This window comes from Gavialis gangeticus, unplaced genomic scaffold (genome assembly GCF_001723915.1).
Source record: "Gavialis gangeticus isolate Ggan-Ray unplaced genomic scaffold, GavGan_comp1, whole genome shotgun sequence".
In the NCBI taxonomy this organism is placed as follows: domain Eukaryota; kingdom Metazoa; phylum Chordata; order Crocodylia; family Gavialidae; genus Gavialis; species Gavialis gangeticus.
The window spans coordinates 88095719-88118514 of NW_017729031.1; the positions used below are offsets into that span (position 1 = coordinate 88095719).

Below are 22796 nucleotides of genomic sequence, written 5' to 3' on the forward strand. Positions count from 1 at the left end.
CATTTGCTGAATGGGAATTGATTTCTCAAGTGAAAAAAATATCAATAGGGTTCTCTCCTGTTGGGCACAAATTTTGAAACTCTCATCTGAGCAAACTATTTTTTAAGCACCGGAGTAGGGGGGGAGGTGGGAGTTGTTCCACGTGACAGGTTTTGAATGCAACAGCTTTTCCTGTGCAAGTCCTCTGGAAGGGCCTCTCTCAATATTTCCCCCTGCTATACTTATTGTATAAATACAAAGTTAACAAAAACCACCTCCACCTTTCAAAAGATGGTTTATTGTGCATGGTTCTTTTCAGTGGCTCCATTCTATCTGGCTGTTTCTCTGCTTTTAATTCCCCACTGGTGTAATCTGAGCACATTCTTTTTATAGCAGACGCGCGCGCACACACACACAATACTAATTTAGAACTGTCTGACTTTGTACCCTATATTAAAATGTTTCCCACAAGCAAAGTATTGAAAAAGTCCAGCTTTGACTGTATTCCTGATCACCCACTCAATTCAGATTTGGTAAAAAAATTGAAGTCTGCTCTGGACACCGGGAATGAGAAGACAGTGATGGATCTGATTTGTGCCGAAGTTAAGCATGTGAATGCCACCATAGAACTATCGAACGATGACTGGATGAAGGAACCTTCAGCTCAGCTGCACCCTTTGGTGCTAGTAGGTAACTGTGATGTTTCCTGTTACAAAAAATGAGGAGAGAGATATGCCTATCATAGAATGTCAGTTTCTTTTTAATTATGCGAAAAACTAGCATTCATGACAGGGAAGATGTTTGATAGATGAAGGCTTGTTTTCCAGTGAATTAGAGTTATTCCAGCAGGTTTGCCAGGCTATAAGCTGGTGCACAAAAAAAAAAAAAAAACCACAAACTTCAAGCTAAGTTAATCACACCAGTCCCACCTCTTTACTGGATTCTATGGTATGCTTGTTCGTCATGTTTAAAGCAACCAGACATTATGCAGGTATGCTGGCTCCCCCCTACATGCAGCAACTAGGTCAGAATCAAAGAGAAAATTTGGAGGGTTTTGCATTTTAAGAAACATTTCTCAGTCCTACCATGTGTTAGAATGATTTCCAAGCAGATAACATTTGTAAGGTTTACCACCGATTTCCTCCTCTGCCAGTAAAACAGAATTTGAACCAGAGTCTTTAAAAACAAAGCCAAGAACTGAATGGACCTCACTAGCCCACATTCTGGGCATGAAGCTTTTTTTTTTTTTTTTTTTGGTTGCAATCCTTGCACTCAGCTCTTCGATCATTCCGATATTGATGTGCCTCTTTTGTTTCTCTGGCTTCATGTTGCTGATCCCCAAATTCCTCCCCTAAACAGCTCAGAGTTACTTCACTTCCTTTACAGCTATGTTTTCAAACCAGGAGGATTTCATGTTGTACTGAAATGGTCACCACCAACCCCCAAAGTACTTATCATTCAACTCTTTGTTGGACTTTGAACTGGACCTTTAAAAGAAAATCTTTATACCAGACTTTAAACACTACTTCATTTTTAAAAAGTAAAGCAACCAGAAATTATACTGTATTTAAATTATACTGTATTGTATTTATGTATACAATGTGCAAGAGGAATTGTTACAACTCTGTACATCTACACGTGCAATTAATTTGTAGCAATAAACTCCTGAGCAGTTTATCCCAGAGCCGCTCCTGCCCTGCTCTGGCCCAGGCTCTGGGTGGCAGCGTCGAGCAGCAAGGGATATGAGGGTGCTGCAAGTGCAGAGCCCTGTGGCTAGGTGGCAGGTAGGAGACCCCCTGCTGCTTGGGCTGACCGGGTACAATTTTCACCTATGGTCAGCACCTACATGTGCATTTAATTGCAGTTAATTACTCCGCTATAATATAATACTGTCCCTGACAGTGTTAATTAGTCTACTGCCACCTAATAGCGTCACATGTATAGATACTTTCCTCTGCGGCTAATTAGTCTACTCTGCAATAAAGGCATGTGTAGATGCAGCCTGTATGAACAATAAATACAACAGATAGATTAGATGTCAACAGTGGTTTGTACCCATTTCTCAGAGGAAGGCAGGAAATGGAGATGAGGCCTGAGCTTGGTAGAGGATTTCTATAGCTCTCAAGACAGCCTCCAAGCCTTCTGGATTTCTGTCTACACTGCAGCTGCTACAGATGTACGGCTCTGCAACCTTAATAAAAATTCTTCATAAAAGAGAGCAAAAGGATGGGTTCTTTTTCTGGATACAAAAAGAGTGTTGCCCTGCTATTGTCTAATCTATGCAGGAGCATATTATTCTCCTATTTCTTCTGCTTTGAACAAAAAATTATATGAAATGCTTTAAAACAAGGGAGAGTCACAAGAAGGAAAGAACAGTAGGCAGACTAGCCAGGTGGAAAGAACTTAGCCTAGAAAACAATCTTTTAAATTTCTCTTTGCATTTCCCATTCAGCATTAGACACAGGAGCGGGGCACCACAGGAGCAACTAGGGAGAAAAGAAGCAGAAGCAAGTGTTGTCAGGGGTCTGGTAGAATTAATGATTTACACTAGTTCTGTGAATAAGGATGTGGAAAGGCCACTACCTGAATACCTTGTATTAAATTAGTCTTTGGACTTTGCATTAAGATAAGTTACAAAGAGGTAGATAAAGATGCACAGCCTAAAAGGATGGGCTTATGGCTAATGGACTGACCTAAGGACTCAGGAAATGTAGGTTTAATTTTCAGCTCTGCCATAGGCAGCTTTTGTGCATGTAGACAGTTTCCTAGCACCTGGTTTTCAAAGGTTTCATGAACCTTCTATAGCTGTAAGGATAAATTAACAAATACAATGCACTTAGGAACATATATTGGGGTACCCAGAGGAAGAAGACTGGGTGGTGATAACATGGAGGAATTCAAGTCCTACTCTTCTCAAATTTGAAGTCAACTGGGTTCAAAGTTTGACAATCATTTCTCTCTGTCATCCCACATCTTTAAGCAAAAAAGTAAAATCTTGTTATTTCACACTGATGACTGAAAGCGCCATGGCAGGTTACAAAATTTCATGGATTAGCAATGAGGAGAACTCATAGTTTAGTAGAGACAGGATAATGCATCATACTATATGTTATGCATTGACTTTGACAAATGAAGTTTAATTATTTATAATGCTCCATGGTGTACTGGTAAGCATTCTCTAGTGTAATTTATGAAAATAATGAAGTCTTGGTAACATGAGACTTCGCTACTGTACTGAGCTGTTGCTGAGGAGTGAAGGAGAAACTGCTGTGAGAGACCATGTTACGGCGTGTGCTAATTAGCAAACTTCTACCGTAAGCAATGGAATTTCACAAGCTACGTGGCATGAGGTCAATTTGCCATAGCTTCACACATCATTACTCACTTTACCATTTTATAACAGCACACAGGGATACAATAATAGGAAGAGTTGCAACATCTACTAAACAGAAATTTGATTTTTTTATAAGTCAGTATTCAATTCAGGTGAAATTTATATGTAGGCATTAAGGAGATGAAGTAGCAAACAAACATTTCAACTTCTTCGTTTATAATTACACAAAATGCTTTAATTTTTCTGCCTTCCTGAAAAAAAGTTTAGAAGGCTGCAGGGGAAACAGCTACACTACTATTAGAGCTTGAGGGGAATTTTCTATTGAATCAAAATGATTTAAAGTCTAAACGTGTCAGTTTTGTCAAACTGAGATTTTCTGACGGAAAACTTTCCCTCAAATTTTCTTCCCCAGCTCTACTTATCTAGTCACAAAAAAAAAAAAATAAAAAAAATATGATTAAACTATTGACTGCAACATCCATATCCCCCTCCAAAGTTTGTACCATTATTGTGTGAGGAGCTTACATTTTCCCCCTCCAGTGTATATTAGTTTGCAGGGACTGAAACTGAACTGCATTTGCCATCAGGCTGCCCATTCACTTAACCTGGATGAGGGTATTTTGAAAGCCCGCGTTGTTCTTCCTGGTCTCAACTAACCAAAATAATCTGCAGATCCACCCCCAATTCTTCCCCCACCCCCAAATCCTCCCAAATTAGAATGGCAGGTGTTTATTCTAAAAAAATCTCACATTACACCAATATAAACAACTGAACCAGATGCAGGATAACAAACAAAGGCAGGCTCAGGAGGGTGCAATGGCAAAGATGCACCCCCACTTCCACAGTGTAGATCATATGTTGGTAGCTCCAGTTCCCCATGCCCCAATTGCCTGGGTCCCTGCAAAGTCTCAGGCACAGCTGGAGCCCCCGGCTGGTGTGGGACACCCAGAGGGACCAAATAGTGAGCAGGTGAGGAAGATGGGGATCCACACTGTTGCCACTGCCACCAACTGACTCAGGACCACTCTTGCCCCAATCCAGTTGGAGGCTGCAAGCAGCCATTGTGCAGGGTGCTGGGGCTCAGTGGCAGCAGTAGGTGGGTCCCTGCCCTTTACCGTTTCCCCTGCAGGCCCAGGGGCTCCAGTTGCAGAGGGCAGCTGTGCAGGGTGCTGGCCTTAGCTGGGAACAAGTAGCAGTAGCCAGCAGTCCTCCTTCCAGCACAAGACAGCCAGTGGGATGTGGCACGGAGTGGGAGCACCTGGAATGAGGGACCTTCCTGCCACCACTGTCCTAGGCTGAGCTCAGCATGACACACAGCCCCTCACAGAAGCTGTGGCTGGAGTGGGACAGGAGCAGCTCTGGGGTCCCCCTGACCCTATGTCAGGTGGGGACAGTGGCAGCAGCAAGTGCATCTCCCCTCCCTATGCCTAAAGACAACTCTGGTCCAACCCTGCTGGAGATGGGGAATGGGAAAGGAAGTATCTGTGCTGGGGAGGCGGGGGGAAGAGCAGGAAGGAGTAGGGGGATGGAGGAACGGAGTCTTACCTGCTTCAGGGACTCAAAAAAGTCTGCAGCAGTTGCTGCCCTGGCACAGTCTGTCCACCTCTTTTTTCAAATTCCTGTATCCACCTATAACAACAAAGAATCGGTTTCAGGCTTCTACTTGAGGTATAAGCTTTTGTTAATAATTTCGATGACTATGTTTATTGGATACATTTTGCTTTCTCCAAATTGCCTGCAAACAGATTGCTGGGGTTTTCTTTTTTTCAAATGTAATCCTTATTCAAAACCATTTCCTGATAATTTTGGTAGTTAGTACTTGGTCTTAACTTGTGAACAGATAGCCTATTGCAAGTATCTGATGTGCCAGTCTGAGCTGTTTAAACTGGATACCTAGGTCAAATGCCATGTTTCTGTTCCATGAGTGAATAATCAGTAAAGTAATTATGAATGTCAGCATTGCTGTGATGGAACAAGCTGTTTCTAGAAATCAGATGCCTCAGAAAAAGGAACCCTGCTCTGTAACAACAGATTTCGTCTCCCTCTATTCACAATAACACAACAAGACTGAACAACAAGAAAAACAAAACTGGGATGTAGATCTCTGAAGACTCATTTTCACTAGGACACCACAGTCAAAAACATGGCAGAGTAAATGTAATTCATTGAAAGAGCAAAGAAGAGACAGGCTTGTGTGTCAACTTCACGTTCCCAAAGTTGTTTGCTAAAAGCAGAAATCTGGATCTTTAAAAATGCAAATTTTTTACTTAACCCACACTCTTAGGGAAAAAATACTGCACAAAAAAGAAAACTAGAAGTTAAGCTCTAAATAATTTCTTCTCCTTAAAAAGCTTAAAATAGATCAAACTAAATGTTTGCATTTACAACTTCAAATTTCATTTAATGACTAGCATCCAATATTTGCTCAAAGACAACTTGTTTTAAAAATCTGAATAAGCGCTGCCCAAGTGTCTTTTGCTCAGTTCAGTGCTGTATTTACATATTTGCAAATGAGTGAATCATGCTTTACCATTATTTATTTTTAAATTCCTTACTAGTCGATTGTTGGACAAGAAATGTTTAGTGTTACCAACTCTTGTGCCCACCCTGATATACAGAGGCTTGGATTTTTTTTTTAATAATACAGCAATCTTAAATTTCATTTTAACAAAAACCCTTGTTCACTTGGTTGTGAGGAAAAGTTTTCAAACCTGACAAATATCAGAAGGAGACATGAGCCAAAAGGACAAGATAACACCCAAAAGTATACATTTTAAGATACCATAATTTTTAAGCCAACCATATGATTTTGGAGCCCTTGGGGATGACAATCTTAATTGTTACAATTTTGAGCCTTTATAGCGTTATGAACTAAGTTGTTATATAGCAGCTGAAGGGCAGTAAGTTGGTAAACATGCTCTTAACTTAGTCATTTCAGTTTGGCATATTTGTTCTTTCATGTGACAGGAATGAGTTTTCCTAATAATGTGAAATCAGCTCAGACAATTTAAGTCATTATTAATAGATACACTTGATCTGAGGAAGCAAAATGCTTAATGTTTTGTTAAATGAGGTGTACTCTGCAAACATCCATATTCAGAAAGAAGGTTAAAATACTATAACATATTAAAGATTAATGGTTGCAAGGCTACCGCTAATGGAGCAGGCACACTTGTGTGCTGTAACTTTATGGGCCTAATCCTGCAAAAGTAGATGCGAGTAACTTTACTCATGTGAGTAACCCTACTGAGCAGCATACAATGTATAATTATATGTATAAGTATATTCAGGATCAGCCCCCAAAACTTCCTTTGCATCAATTGATACCACCACTGCTTCTTACCTAGAGATTTTCATCACAGAAATTTCAGAACACTTTACATACTGAGCTCAGCATTGTGATGCTTGTTTTATATACAGAGAAAAACACAGAGAGAAAGGTCAAATGACTTGCCAAAGGTTACCCAGAAGGTCCTTAGCAGATCTAGACTTAGAAATCATGTCTCCTGACTCCCAATCCAGTGCACTATCCTCCAGGTCAGAGGTACTCATATTTTTAATCTCATGGTCCACCTTGACAACTATCAAGTAATGCACACAACGCTGGATATGAGCTGGTATAGCCACCCTAGTGTGGCACTATGTGGGCAAAGGCAGCACCATGCAGCTCTCTTCTTACTACCTCTGAAACAAGCAGCAGTACAGCTGTGTTAGCATGGTGTTGTAGCCAGGCTAACTGGCTCTGCCTCAGAGCTGTACTAAGCGACTTCCCATTCAGGAAACAGCACATGAGGAGCCACATCATATCTCAGCACAACACAGGAACATTTGCAGTGGGATGGCCAAACCTCCCTATATCCACCTTTGCAGCCCACCCATGATAGCTAGAGCTTGCCATCAGGCCACAGACCAGCAGCTGAGAGCAAACTCCCCTTTCAAAGGTCATGCTGCCTCTCAAGGGAAGAAAGATGACCGAAATACCAAAACTCAGATCACAGTGGGACCGATTATTCAGGTGGGAAAGTTTCTTCCACCACAACTAGTCTCATTGGTTTCATCAGAGTGAGCAATGAGTCACTTATCGCAATCTGGCCCTCTGTTAGCAAAAGTTCCTGCTCTGTACAGTGACTGCAGAGAGCATTTTGTATAAAAATCACCAAGAGTATGTCATGTTCTCCAAGATCAGGGCGTGATAGTTTACCATCACTGATGTTATTTCTGACTGTGCTACAATAAATTAACTATTATATTTTCCATATAAAATTATGAAAACCAAAGAGTATTAGGTCTGAAGCCACTGCAGTGACTTTACACTAGCATCCATCTACCTGGGGCAGCACAGAGCTCAGCCAAGGCACAGGGTAAATCATCCCACACCAGTCATGGTTATGCTGCAGCCAAGTTGTTGTCAGTGGCTAACACAAGAAAATTAAAGCTAAATTGGTCGTGCCTGCACTGCACTGCAGTCTGCTATGACTGCAGTGTAGACACACCCTAAGAGCTCGCTGACATACTGTCACTGAAGTTATGCTGCCTGTTGAGCTGAACATTAATAGCAACTGCCTCATGATTATTTCCAGGCTGCAGGGTAGAGAGAGACTTCTAGTTTTAAAAATGCAGTACACAGTAAAGAGAGGATACACTTTCTCCAAAGGCTGCAGTGTAGTGCAGAGAAGCGAGGAGAATTAGCACACATGGAGCTCTGTAGTGTTGCAGCAAGACAGCTTCCAGTACCCAAGCTAATTCATTTATGGTTAGTGCTACACTATGCTGAAGTCTGCCCTGTAGACATAATCAATAAGACCATATTTCCTTCTCGTGGTGTGTGCCAATTTATGGTCTCTTTTTTTTTTTTTTCCTTTTCAAATGAAATTTTTGTGTTCCAAGCCAAATTAGCCAAATCAATTCCAAATCCATGATTCATTCAAAACCCATGCAGCCCGACTACCAGCAAACATCCTCCACCCCCACCTGGGGCTTCAGATATTTGCAAATCATTTGGCAGGCATCCTATGTGCAGGCCAAGCCCATAGGCTTGGGGTTCAGATGCCCCTGAGTTTTTTTGCTTGCCCTCAGCCATATGGCTGCAAGAACAAGCTAGAGAAGAGTCTCTCAGTTCCATAAAGTGGGTGTAAAGCCAAGATCTTCCCACTGGAAATGAAAGTGGGAGGTTAACTATACCTTACCTCCACCCAAGTACTACCCCATACCATAAAAGTGGTCATCCCCTGTCCCTAGGAAAACTGCCTTAGGGTCACAGTATTTCCCCTGTTGAGTAAGACAAGATGTCTGCTAGGTCATGGTGTCTCCCCATTTGTGGTCTGTTAGATGAGACAGTGTGGCTGGGCCACCACACTAGGACTTGGGAGACCTGGGCTCTCTTTCTGCCTCTGCCACTGAGTTGTTGAATGACCTTGGGTGAGTCATTTTCCCTCTCTATGCCCACTTCCTATTCAATGGATAATGAGACAGTCCTCAGAGGTCTACGTATGAAAAAGGTGTTAGTGCCAGTAACAGGCAGATAATATTTTAAGTGAGACTGGAAAAGAAATATCCAGAGTTCCGATCATAATTGTTTCCAGTATTTTTTTTTTTTTTATAAACTTTTAAAATTCATTTCTAGAACCTCAGGCATAAAATGACATTTACAAAAAACAAAAGAAACCCATAAGCCCTGATCCTAAAAGGAGCTACCCAGCTAAAGGACTGTCAAATGCCATTTCTCTCCACCAGGTCCCCAGGGATGAGTTAACTAAGACATGCTATGCAATCTAGAAGCAAGCAAATCCAAGGGGTCAGAAAGCAAGCCACCTGGGTAAAATACTAGCTTTTAAACTTCCAATTGCCATCACGGGTGCTAGGATTTCTCCCGTGTCCTTATCCAGTTTCCTTTCCTTGAACCAATGGGCATCTATACTGCCTCTGCAGCAATTTCAAAACCATCACTGAGAAAGCAGCCTGCTCACTCACTCCTGCCTGTGGGCACTGCTGGCCAAAACCTGGGAAAGATTATCTCAATCTCCAGTACACTCCTGCGGGTGGTGCTGGGCCTAACAACCACCATACAACATTTTTTCAGCATGCATCACACACAGTGCAGGAGCAAGCAGAGTGGGCTCATTTCTCAGCAGTAGTTTTAAGAGCACCTAGAAGATTATGTAGAAATGCCCCAGGTCTCTCACAGGTACTAAGATTGTACATCCCTTCTAACAACTCATGACAATTTGAGTAAAAAGCTGGAAGCTAGGAAGCATTATGCTCTTGCCTTTCTTAGCAACCTATCTAATAAGCTTTCTTTATTAATTGTTTATCCACCACAACACTTCTATGGACCCAAGGTTTGTTTGTTTGTTTTTTTATCAGAAGCCCAGACACCCAGGATATAACTGCCCAATCCACACCAGTCCAAAACCAGTAACTCAATCCTGTTTATCAAGCCCACAGATTAACTAAAAAATATGGTTTATTGTTCCTAGCCTTGCCACAGCCACTCACTGGTGGAAAAAAAAAATCTTGCCTTAGCTGGCATGTGAGTGAAGTAATTGAGACAGACTCTGTTACATGCACCACTCATGAATACTGAGGGATTTTTAAAATGCTGCCAGTCATGACTATTTTTAACTGACATGTCAGCAATGCTTGTAATGATATTACTTGTCCCTGCACTGACCACAATGCCTGGTATATTGTATGCAAATCAAAGCTTATAACAAAAGGAAGATCAAATGTAGCTCTGATCAGTACAATCCACTGTCTCTAGCTTTTTAAGGTCTGTTTAGATTCTGAGAATTTTCCTCCATTTCCCACTCATGTTACACACACCCCTTCCTTTCCATTTACAATATGTCCTCTTGCATAGACTTACACCAGGGTAGGACTGATCTGCCTGGACTGCTTATCCCACACAAGGAGGGTAAACTCTTTCTACAATAGCAGAGAGCTCATGGCATTCACAGTTGCTTATTGTATGGTCAATAAAAGATCAGGAGCTGAAACCAGGTTTCCTCTACAGCAATACAAAATACTGCTATGAATTTATTTGCTGGAATATAGCAAACTCCAAAAATATTAACCAAGTAGACTTATTCCAGTCCAAACACAAACTGTACATTCATTGCTGTCTTGCACTCCTCCAGAAAGTTTTCCTGCCATTGCTTAAAAGACAATTGTCTTTTAAAAAGGCTCTGAGTGATGTTATATCAAGCAGAACAAGGCAGAGTAACACTTTAGGCAAAGAGGCTTGGTCAAGACCAGACAGAGCAACTCCAGGCTATAGGTCATGTGAAAACTGGAGAGAGATGTATATAAAGCTTTGAGTACATGGATACAAGCCAATATACAATTCAGGAAGAGTCTCCTTTTTCAAAGTCTAAAGGAAAAAGTAAAATATCAAGGAGCTGAGGATTCATCAGTCTGTAAGCATTGAGAATAATCTGATCTGAATCCAAACGTCAAGACTACGCTTCCCTCAAAGGACTGAGGTTCTTTAGATCAAGCGTGCATCTGGGATCCAGCCTGATATTTCTAGACTCCATACTGCAGAAGTTCAGTGTGACTTCCGTAGTGATGTGCTCTCCCTCTCCTGAACAGATCCAGGATTTAGCAAAGGTGTTGTGGGAGCAGCAATCTGTGCTGAAGGGGTGACTGCACTCTCAACACTGAGCCTTTCACCCCTCAGTGCTCTTTATTTAAAGTCCCCGAAGCAAGTAAGAACCCCCTTCCCCTTCTGCTCCATGCTCCAAGACGCATGCCATTCCCTCCTCTCCCCCTCTTTCTCCTCCCTGCTTGCCACTGCTGATTTCCCCTCTGTTCCCGGGGTAAGAGAAACTTCAGAGCCACTGCTGCCCACTCCAGCTGGCTGCATGGAGCTCAGCAAAGACAACAGTGGCAGTGGCTATGGGTTGAGGGTTCCTCTCCCCACACCTGCTCCTGGGGGAATCAGACAGGGTGAAGGACTCCATCCCCCACACGTCACCACTGCCACTGCTATCCCAACTGAGGCCAGCCCCCATGCAGCCCAGCTGGAGCAGGCAATAGGGGAGGGAAGAGGAGAGGTGGAGATGTGCCTTTAAGCACAGAGAAGGATGGGAGGGATTGTCATCTGCTTTGGGGGCTTTTTTAAAGTCCCAAAAAGCTCCCACAGGGTAGTCCAGTTTGAAAAGTGGGGGTGCAGCCATGCCACTGCACCCCCTCTGGATCCGTCCCTGCATACACCAGTACAATGGAGAAATAAGAAGGTAAAAGGAAAGTAAAGCAGTAAAACTTAACAAAATGTGGAGAAACTGGATAACTGATATATTGGAAACAGCTGTGACACACACCTTATACAGAAATGCTGAACCACTTCCTACTATTACCCAGGTCATTGACAGATGTTCAGCTCCCTGGGCTAACTCATGACACTTCACAGAAAGCCCCATGAGTTAGACTGACCCTCCCAACCCAGAACATTCACCGTTGGGTTGGGAGTGTGGGGGATCAAACTCTAATTTGGAACTGATCTAGCCAGGAGCTGAGTATTTGCAGCTCCTCTCCCCCAGCTCTGCCACCACCCCACACTCCCCCAGCTCCTGCACTGTCTGCAAGATGGGAGCGGTGGGGGGCGGGGCGTGGCAGGGGGTACAGGAGGGAGCTTGGGCTGGAGTTTGCCCAGCCTTCACTAGAGGTGGGGGCACTCCCATCTCAGGGTCGGGGCTCCAATCCATCCACCCCCACTTCAGTACAGGCTGCGCAAACCCCAGCCTGAGCTTCCTCCCCTCCTTTCTCCCCCACTCCCATCACGCAAACAGCACTGGGGGCAAAGCTGGACTGCATCAGCCCAGTTGCCCAATTAGACGCAAGCTAATGAAAGTGCTCTGCTTTGGAGTACCTTCATTTGAGCCCGCATATAATGAGGGTTAATTTGTTATGTGATTGGGACTTTTAAAGCACTCTGCAGCCATGCACTTCTGTTAGGGCATGGCTATAAAGCATTTTTAAGTGGCTGATCATATGACAAATGTAACTTCTGTCTGTGCCCCCACATAATCTCTCATTCTCCCAAGATTAACCCTGCTTACTCTGGAAACTGCAACAGAATTGTATCACAAAGCCTAGATCCTTCCACTTCTACCTTGTTTCCTGGCTTTGTATGCTTTCCCATTTCTTTAGACCATTTGTTCTTAGAGTATTTTCTCCAGCAGAGATGTTTAGTTATCAGTTCAGAGAACAGAGTGAGGTGGGGCCGCTAGGGCAGCGATATTAAAAAAAGTTTCAGTTTATACAAAACTATCCATTAAAGAGGTATAGTCTTTTCCCTGAGCCACAGGAGTCAGGAGACCTGTATTGTGTTTGCCAGACTTTTCCTATGACCTTGAGTAAATTACACAGGGCTTGATCCTGTCTGCAATGCAAAATTCCCATTGACATTAGTGAAGGCACAGACCTTTGTGATCCCTCTAAGAAGTCCAAGAGGGTTTTGCTGTTAACTTGCATGGCAGCAGGACTGGCTTCTCTCCATTTCCTATGACATAAGATAGGGATAAGAATCATTCCATCACAGAGGTGCAGTAAAGTTTCAAACTCATTAATATTTGCCAAGTGCTTAGAGATCTCTGAAGATACTGCCGAATTGTAAACAGGATAGTCTTATCAGTGAATGATAACCACATCCCATCTAATGGCTGTCTTTTGTACAACAGAAACTGTACTAAGTGTTGGCGGGGGTGGGGGGGAGAAAAATCAGTCTCAGATTAAAACACTTAATGCATATTTTTTCACAAGTCCTAGAAGCACTACAAGTGACTTAACATTTGCTTCCCAGGGAAAAACAGGAGTTACAGGGCTGACTCATCTTAAATTATGAGAAAAATTTTCCTCAAAGACTAAACTTGTATGTTCCCCTGCCAGGCTGCTGTCTGGAATTAAAACAGGAGTTTAATCACAGAGGTGCTGACACAAGACTGCACTGTGAACATTTGACCTCAGCTACCACCTTGTGATTACATACATATGTATATATGTAACTAGTCTAAGCTCACTGTCGCTGCATCCAGAAGTCCATATGACCCTAACAGTATCAAGTAACCATTATCACCTGACCCCTCTAGAGTTATAAATATAACAACAATAGAGCCCTAACTGGATTATAATTGGACAATGATAACAGGACAATGGAAATAACAAACTATAAAAGACCATCCATCCTCACTACTAGATCTTATACTAAAATCAGTTGCAGAGCATTGCCATGGGTGAGCTGCCAGGACCCATTGTAGAGAAGCTACAGATCTTTCCCAAGCCGGAATCAGAGCACCCACTAACAGCCCATGCACCAGTGGACAAATACTATGCAGCACTGGTCACAGGAGACCTGAGAAATCTCCAGGTCCTGATTGATAAATACTATGAAGATGTGAATGTGGTTTTTGAGATCAATAAAGATGAGCTGGAATGGCAAGTGAAAAGCCAGGCCTCTTTTGGACTGTCAGGTACTCTTGCTTGCAAGGACCAGTTTGAAATATAATCAGGCACTTACTAACCCAAACTGAGAGAGAAGTAATGCATTTGTTCTAAATGCATTATGCTGTGTTTAATAACCTGTTAGAAAGTTACAGAGATGGCTAATTTCTGTTTCGATTAATATACTGTCTGTCCTGTGAATTCTACCTTTGTGATGAATGTTTGAAGTGTTTCACTGTTAGCAAGTGTTCCAAGCAAAAAAAAGGGGGGTGGGGATTTCTGTGCTTATGCAAATTCTCACTGGCAGAACCAAGATAAAACAAACAATCTCAGGGGTTCAAGAGCCTAAATCATTCTCGAAAACAGCACATGGGAGCCTAAAGCACTTGGGCATATTAGAAGTTTATAGTGCTCAAACAGTCCCATTTGGCTAGATGGTGCCGTTTTGCATGGCAGAGAGAGATAAAAGGATGCAGAACTGCACTGCAGAAGGTGGCACCCTGCAAACACTGCATCTTGGAAAAGGGGAAGGTTTCCTGGGACTCTGCAGTGCATAGGGAAAAGGAAGTCTGTTATCTGTTGTACCCGACTGGAAGCAGAGCATTTCACACCTGTGCTGGTTTTGCCTATTCTTAGCCAGAGCCCACCTTAGGGAAAATGGTGCCCTGGACAAAATCCTATTTTGGCTCCCCTCCTCCCCTCCCAAGTCAGTGGTGCTGCTGCAGGCAGACACAGGCATGAGGGGCATGGGGCACAGTCCAGTGGGGAGGTGGAGTGGTGTGGTGTGGTGTGCCAGGCAGGCAGACAGGCACTGCTGCTGCCACCCACACTGCCCTGCCCAGCTCCTCCTGAACAGCGGCTAGAGGTGGGAGCAGGCCAGGCTGGGTACTGCTCCTCCTGCTAGTGTGGAGATCAGCCAGGGCAGGCTGGGGCAGAGCGCTGCTGTGAACGTGGGCTACTCATACTTGTGTGTCCTCATGGGCCACTCATACGTGTGTGTGTGCGTGGCGCACCCCCTGACTACAGCACCCTGGGTGGTCGCCAGTGTTGCCTACCCCTAAGGCTGGCCCTGCTCTTGGCCCATGGAATTGCATGGTAATTCAGAACTGCACGATATGCTCGTGGTACTGCAGACATGCTCCCTCGCAGCCTGTTTTGAAACCTGAAGCACTAAGGAAGGGCTGTGAAAAGTAGGGAGCACTCTCTATACCCTATTTCCCTCCTACTGTGCCCCTAGTTTAGCCTATGAAGGACAATGGACCATGCCCAGTACTGAAACAGGTAAAAACAAAAAAACAAAACAACTTTGACCTAATTATTTCATGGTCAGAAAAGGGAGTTTCATTGAAATACATTTTCCCCTGCTGAAAGACATAGGGCTGAAATCTTCCACCAAGGGAAAGGGGGAGGAAGGGAGGGAAGGAAACAAAATATTTAGTTTGGTTTCAGGTCAGCCTAAATCTTTACTTCTGCCTGATCGGCCACAATGCCTCATGGGAAATGATGTTCTGTACACTTTGTGGCCCTGTTCTCAGCCATGGACCAAGCTCACTGGCTGTACAACACCTTCCATAACAATGCACTACCAGTTGCACTAATCCCCTCTCATTTTTGTTGGTTTGTCTGAAAGGCAACAATGCATTTCCAAAAACAGCAATCAAGATGCTCATAGCAGCTTTAAACTGTGCTTTGACCACAATGACAAGTTGCTGAAAGCCATCCTGGGCCAAAGTCAGAGGGAACAAAACAAGGCAGCAAAGGAGAATTATAGAAAGTCCCCATGTAACTTTGCTAGTTATACTTCTTAAACTCTTTTTATGGCATAGTATATTATGCTTTACAAAGAACTCTACATAAATAAAATAAGACCAAATCGTGCATTCTCTACTAACCCCTTATTTGGGAAAAACTCCTGATGAAATTTATGGGGATTTTGCCTTCATGAAGACTGGAATCCTACTTCAGCAAGGCATTTAAACAGTAATTAGTTGCTGCATAGCACTTTTTAATTGGTCAGTCTCAAAACAGATAGATAGGCACTATTATTTCCCCCTCCCATTTTACAGATTGGACAACTGAGGCACAAAGCAAGAAAGGGGATTAAATAAGTTCATCCAGGAAGCCAGTGAAAAAAAGCCAGCAAAGATTGGTTGGTTTCAGCTTAGGAAAAGAATTTAGATGGTCAGGAGAGTGCCACCAGGCCATACCCTGGGGGCCTAGGTGCATGTAAATGTTTGCCTAACTTTAAGCAAGTGAAGTTGAATCCAGTAGACCTATTCACCTGCTAGAATTTAGGCACATGCTTCAACAGAGCTTAATAAAACAGGGTAGGATTTTCTAAGAATTCAAGTGAAAAATGCTTCCATAAAGCCAATGTAAAAATGGGAATAAATCCTTGTAGGTTAATAAATGAACATTTAACTACACTTATTATTACATTGTCTCTAACAAGAATTCTGAACAAACATTAACCACCCATGGACAGGTGAATAAAAACACCACTTGTTAACAATGTGCCACCCCTCAGAGTCACACTTACTCAACCGTAATTGAGATCAGGCCCTATCCTACTAACAGCTAACAGAAATGTCCCTTTAGCTCAAGTGGCAGGGGGTATACTTCTGAAGCAGAGAGATTTGAAGTCTCTCTCAGCCGGTGCCATGAAGTTCTAGGTGTCAGGGATTTGTGAGTGGTGTCAGAAATAAGATTTGAACCAAATCCCAGATGTCTGAGGGGTGAGATTTATCTAGTCAGTTCTTTAAACACTTCCTGGAGAAAGTATGTGTCACAGTGAGTCCACACATTCTCCCTACTGTGTGTTTGTCACTGTACTGTATTGAATGGACTCAGTAATGTTCATCCGAGTTTCATAAGCTCTACAGCACTAATAAGTGTTCTCCACGATCCACAAGCCACAGGAAAAGCTGGGACAAAACCCCACAAATAGAAAGTCAAAAGAAAAAAAAAGAAAAAAAAAATATATATATATATATATATAAAGCATCTCCTTCAAAACTTTGTTGTGAATCAATATCATCCATCCTCCCTATAATGAAGCAGCTTGGTACATATTGGGTCTATAATTGAAGATAAGGGGAATAAAAACATTCAGGGTTTGGGCATGCACAAAGGCAAGGAGGCTATTCACACAGATAAGGTACTGCTCTGGGACACAGGAGACTGGGGTTCACTTCCTGGCTTTCCAGAAGACTTCTTGTATGCCCTTGAGCAAGTCATTCTCTCTCTGCCTAGGTCCTCAGTGCAAAAAAGGGATGATGCTTCCCTTAGCACCTCACAGAGGTGCTGTGAAAAGTAAGTTACTACACATTTGGGAGGCACTAGGATACCACCAACGTGCTGTGATAGATAAAGGTATTCCTGTTCTGACGCAGACCAATGCTCTGAGTTGCAAAGGGCTTGGCCTACTGTGTGTAATGGCGTCTTGATCTACAGGGAGTGCGTGTACATAAAGCAAGCGGGGAGAGGGAGGAAGGAAGAGTAGAAGAGAACAGCTGGTACATCTGATCACTATAGAACTGGGATGCAGCAGAGCCAACCCACCTGAATGGACCATGAAGAGCTCAAGAAGGGAATTTTCAGTGGGACCAATGCTGTCATTGCAAGGGCAGCTGCCATGACCAGTCCAAAAGAACATCAAATCCATACTGTGGCTCAGGCACCGTCCATACCGAACTACTGCAAACATTTTCCCAGTAAGCTACACATTCAGAGATAAGTCCAGGCTCCCAACAGGTTACAAATCTGTATTAGATTCAGGTAGGTAATTAATGAGCAGCCTTTTAAAACATCGCAGCATGGGGCTCAGGGGAAGAAGTTAAGTCTGTGAATAAGATACCCTTTGCAGCTCATTACAGGCACAATATCGATTCTTCCATCATTATAAGAAGGTATTCCTGCCATATGAAATCCTGTCCATTGATGTGTATTCACTGGGGAATTTTTATTCCCCTACAGCCACCATTGCACAGAGTGGCTAACAGCCTTAAACAGGCCTTTTGAAACCCCCAAAGTTTTCAGAGAGATAAAAACATGCAGTGTACTCCTCTGATTTATTCAGGGAGAGAGCAATGGCTACACACACACACACACACACACACACACATACACACACACACTAAAAAAGCAGAATGAAATAAATCAGACTTATGTGGAATAAGGAGTCAGTAATTCTGTTCAAAAGCAAAGTGCATTAAAGAGCTGCTAAAACCCTGGCATTTTCTGCCGGTTGAAACTTTCCCAAAACGCCCTCTGTATGCACTGTGTGCCAGGCTTACACATATCAAGCCTGTTTGCTCTGCATTTGAACCACTGAAGCTCCCACTGCTGAAAGATTTAACACTTACTAGATGCAATGTACAGGGCCAGGTACAAACATTACACTTTTATCAGTACAAGTGATTGGAAACTCTTCTATATCCATAAAAGAACAGAAGTTCAGCACACAGACATAGATAGTCCAAGATTAGCATTCCCCACCCCCACCCCGCCACCAAAGGGCACATGTGTATTCTGTTCACAGGAGAGAAAGACTTTTTGGCATTTCCATCTACTATGGAACTCAGTTCTTTATCTGTTGGTTTCCACTCAAATATGTATGAACAGGGCTGTGTAAACACTAATGGAGTCAGCCTTATGTCGGTGATAAAGGAAGTACTGATTTTGAAGAGGGCAGGCGGGTTGGGTCACTTAAAATTAAAAGTTTTACCCCTGGTCCCACAGAACTCAATTCTCAGGAGTCCCAGTCTTATGGCTTAACCACCTTTCTTCTCTTTTCTGCCCTATAGGCTTGTGGTCCCTAGAGTACAAAAGGGAGTTGACCACCCCACTGTGTATTGCTGCCAACCATGGGCACACAACCTGCCTACGTCACCTGCTCTTTTGGAGGGCAGACCCCAACTTGGCTCCAGGAGGCCTGAGTGCTCTGCATGAGGCCTGTGCAGGGGGCCACACAGACTGCGTGGAGCTGCTACTGGAGCACAAAGCCAACCCCAACCTCCTGAGTGATGAAGGCTTGGCACCACTTCACCTGTGCACCAAACAGAACACACTGGGGTAAGAGAGCCCACCCCAGGCAACCTGTACACCTAACCCCCTTCTTCTCCCTCATACTAGCATCACATCCCTTTTACTTGCAGTTTAGATTTAATGGTCTCTGTCCTAGCTTCCTTTTCACCTTCTAATGTACCAGCCCATGGACAGGGATAATCCTGCCTCAGGCAAGGGGTTGGACTGCTGAAGTCCTATAGAAGTCCCTTCAAGCCCTACTTCTCTATGATCAGTTCTTCCATATGAGGGCTTGATCCACATTGTATTAAATCCCATAAAAAGACTTCCATTATGTTTTGGATTAGAACCTGTATAGTAGGCCTGTGCAAAGCAGCTAGTATTCACTTTGGATTCGGCCAATTCGGGGGACAGTGATGCGAATCTCTGTCCCAAATCGATTTGGCTGCTGCTAAATTGGCCAAATCAGACAGGCGTCATCCCCTGCCCACTCTACAAGCCCCGTCAATGGCTGCCCCACCCGGCCGCAGCCTCCTGACTCTTTAAAAAAGAAAAGTTCCCACTCAGAGCAGGTAGGAGGGTATGCTGCATGGGGGGCGCTCTGCCATGAGCCTCCCAGCCCCTGCCTGCTCTCACCCACCCCCCTATGGCTGCCCCACCTGGCCCTGCTCCCCGCTCTTTAAAAAAAAGCCCCGCACTCACTGGCTGCTGCCAAGTGGTGGGGGGCGATCCCCACTGCCCCCCACTGCATGGGGGCTCTGCCATGAGCCCCCAGGAGTCCCAACAGCTGCTGCAGCAGCCAGTGAGTGGGGGCTTTGTTTTTTTGTTTTGTTTTTTTAAGAGCCAGGAACTGGGGCCGGGCTGGGAGCGCAGGCAGGGGATGGGGCCTCACCGGGGTCCCCCCTGCTCCAGCCCCCCCTCCCCTACTTATCAGCACAGAGTCCAGGTCCAGCTCCCTGCAGTGGCGAGCAGGGACTGCCGAAATCTCCAAAGCTCTCTGAATCTTTTCCGAACTGACTGGGAGAGCTTTGAATCAATTCAGACCTTCTTATTGGTCTCCTGATTCGATTCAGATTCGGAGATTCAGCCGCTGAATCAGGCTGAATCTCCTCCGAATGGACTCAGCACCTGAAGCCTCGCACAGCCCTACTGTATAGCATCTTGGAGCTCTTGCAGCACTACCTGGCCCCATAATAATAGTAAATTTATGGATGTCAGAAGAACTTGCATCCAAATGGTATCTTCTTATTCAGCAGAATGTACCCCTTTTTGTACACAGTGTCATCCTCTTACTTTGTTAGCAACTGGAACAAGTTTTCACTGCTTTTAGCCCTATAGAACCAAGAGGAGATGGAGCTAGACTAGAGCCTAGTCTGGCTGATTTCTAGTTGTAAAACCTCCAAGGCAAATGCACCAATGCATACACCAAAATAGTAACTTAACTGTTTTCATACCCCTTTCCTTAGGGACAGGAACTGATGCACCAACAATGGCTAGATTTTTCAGGTTGCCCTTAGACTAGCAAAGTTGATTTGGATGGAGCACATGTAAGCAAAGCCTGGAAATATTTGCATCCTCCCATAAAATGAGTCTGATTTTTCTTGTCTTGGATAAAGAAAAATTGCAAAGCTGTCTCCATGAGAGAGCATAGTACAAGTGTGGGGTTCTCTGTTGTGTTAGCTTTGCTACAGAATGTTAGTTATCATATCAGTTTTGAAACCATTCAAGTGCCAAGCATATTAAATAATCTTAATAGCTAGAAGTTGCATATACCAGTCACAGAATAAAAAATACACATGGGACCCCCACTGCCAAGTATTGTGGCTTTCATTGGTTTGATATTCAATGGACGTGCAAAACAAAAAAAAGTTAAATGTCAAGGGAACAAGATCTGAGAGTAGCAAGTGTAACCCAGGTGGTACTCAGGTATATAACCCTCTCCAAATGAATGGATGTTAACCAGGTACAAATGCACTGTTGGAGGAGTAGCTGCCCTGCTGCATGCAGCTTTCCTCCCCCTCCCTATAGAGAAAAGCCAGAACACATGTTGAGATTTAACTATATACTGATTTAATAGAATATACATATGAACTACAGCTATAGATATTTACAGAGCTAATGAAATGCTCTATATACGGGCGAGGGGTCAGAAAGACAAAGCAGGGGGGTTCACAGAACAATATGCAGTCTTATGCTCTAATAAGGTATGAAGTTACAAAGCAATGAGGTGCAGAGCCCACAGAGAGGCACAGGGTTTACCTAAAACCAAAGTTAACACTCTGCCCAAGTGCAGCTGTGGACACCTGAAAGGAACTACCCCGGGGATAAGAAAAGGCAAAAGAAAGAAAAGAGCAGTACCCTAAGGTCCAAAGGGGGTATCATAACTCTGCCCAACTCACCCAGGCCCTGACCTGCAAGCCCTTTCCTTTGGGGACACCAAGAGTGGGGTAGGCCTCCCTCCCCTGTGGGAACCCCATTCCCCAGATTACTCACAACTCCTTCAGACACTGACGACGCAGCACACGTCTCCTGTGCGAGTCACCTGTGTAGGCATCGACGCTACAGTCACCTAATTTTTTGATGAGAATGGGGTGAACAACAGTGTCAAAAAGGCCTTCTTAAAGTCCAGAAAGAATACATCCACCATGACACCTGCAGCCAAGGATTTTGTGACCTGGTCATAGAAGGCCACCAGGTCGGTCTGACAGGACCTGCCTCTAATGAACCCATGTTGGTTGCCCCTAAGCATAGTCTCCCCTGCTGGTCCCTCGCAGATGTGTTTTTGGATAATTTTCTCAAAGCATTTCCCCAGGACTGAGGTAAGACTAACGGGCCTATAGTTTCCTGGGTCCTCCTTCATCCCTTTTTTGAAAATGGGGACCACACTGGCCCTTTTCCAGTCCTCTGGCACCTCACTAGAGCACCACAAGTGCTCATAGAGCTGTGCCAGGGATCCTGCAATGGCCTCTGCCAATTCCCTCAGCACTTTTGGGTGGAGATCATCTGGACCTGCTGATTTGAAGATCTCCAGTCCCACCAGAAGTTCCCTGACCAGGTTCTCTGTGACCCTGGGCCTGGCTGTGCCTCTCCTGAGTTCATCCAGGATCCCGGTGCGGGGGATGTCCCAGTCCCTGCTCAGAAATATGGAGGCAAAGAATTTGTTAAAGAGGTCAGCTTTATCTTCTGGTGCAACCACCAGATTGCCAAGTGTGTCCTGCAAGGGGCCCACATTACCCAGTGCCTTCTTTTTACTCCCTATTTATTTAAAAAAAGGGACTTCTTGTTGTTTTTGATCCAGGTCACTAGTTCCAGTTCTGTGTCCGCCTTAGCCTTCCTAACAACTCCCCTCTGCCCCTCCATGCACTGGGTGCCCTGCTTTGTGCAGGGGTTGGAGGACCGAGCTGCTGCCTGCAGCTCCAGTGCCTTGGTCTGCTCCTGGACCCTCTGTGCACTGGCTGTGCACCAACACCACACTCACGCGTGGCAGGGCTAGGGGACAGGGCTGCTTGACACTCTCCGTTCAACAAGTCATCTTCTGGGCTCTTCTGGGGCAACCGCTCCACCCCGCTGGCCAGCTCTGCCAGCTTTTCTTTCGCCCTCTTCTTCATCCCTCACCACAGTCACCATGTGCTGGGTACACTGCCTTTTTTATTCCCTCCAGAGGCTTCCATATTGGAAATGGATCAATCCATTGGGGGGGGGGGGGTTATTTTCACTTAAAAAAAATAAAAAATTAAAACCTTTTCTTGATCTCAATTCTCCCTCTCCTTTATTCCTGACTTGCTTGCTGGAATTATTCCACTAACATCAGTGCAGCTGCACTGGTAGCAAACTGGTAACAACAGAGGGGAAATTAGGCACATGGGTGCCTGTAGACATGCAGGGATGCTGCTCTGATGCACTGTAATTACAGCACATCGGACCGAAGCGTGCCGATTAGCGCATTCCATCAGCCTCCCTATCTCACGTATTCAGTGTCCCTGCACTTCAAAATGGTGGCAGGGGCATTTTAACTAAA

General features: G+C 44.2%; 1 protein-coding gene across 1 annotated transcript in view; it reads left to right on the top strand.

Annotated features, from left to right (window-relative positions):
• Positions 1 to 412: 412 nt before the first annotated feature.
• ASB18 (ankyrin repeat and SOCS box containing 18) overlaps positions 413 to 22796 on the top strand; it is a 59661-nt gene continuing 37277 nt past the window's right edge. Inside the window, exons 1-3 of the mRNA XM_019523001.1 lie at positions 413 to 669; positions 13660 to 13782; positions 18559 to 18826. Of these exons, the coding sequence (XP_019378546.1) occupies positions 438 to 669; positions 13660 to 13782; positions 18559 to 18826 (623 nt within the window). The 5' untranslated portion in view covers positions 413 to 437. The remainder of the gene's footprint in view (positions 670 to 13659; positions 13783 to 18558; positions 18827 to 22796) is intronic.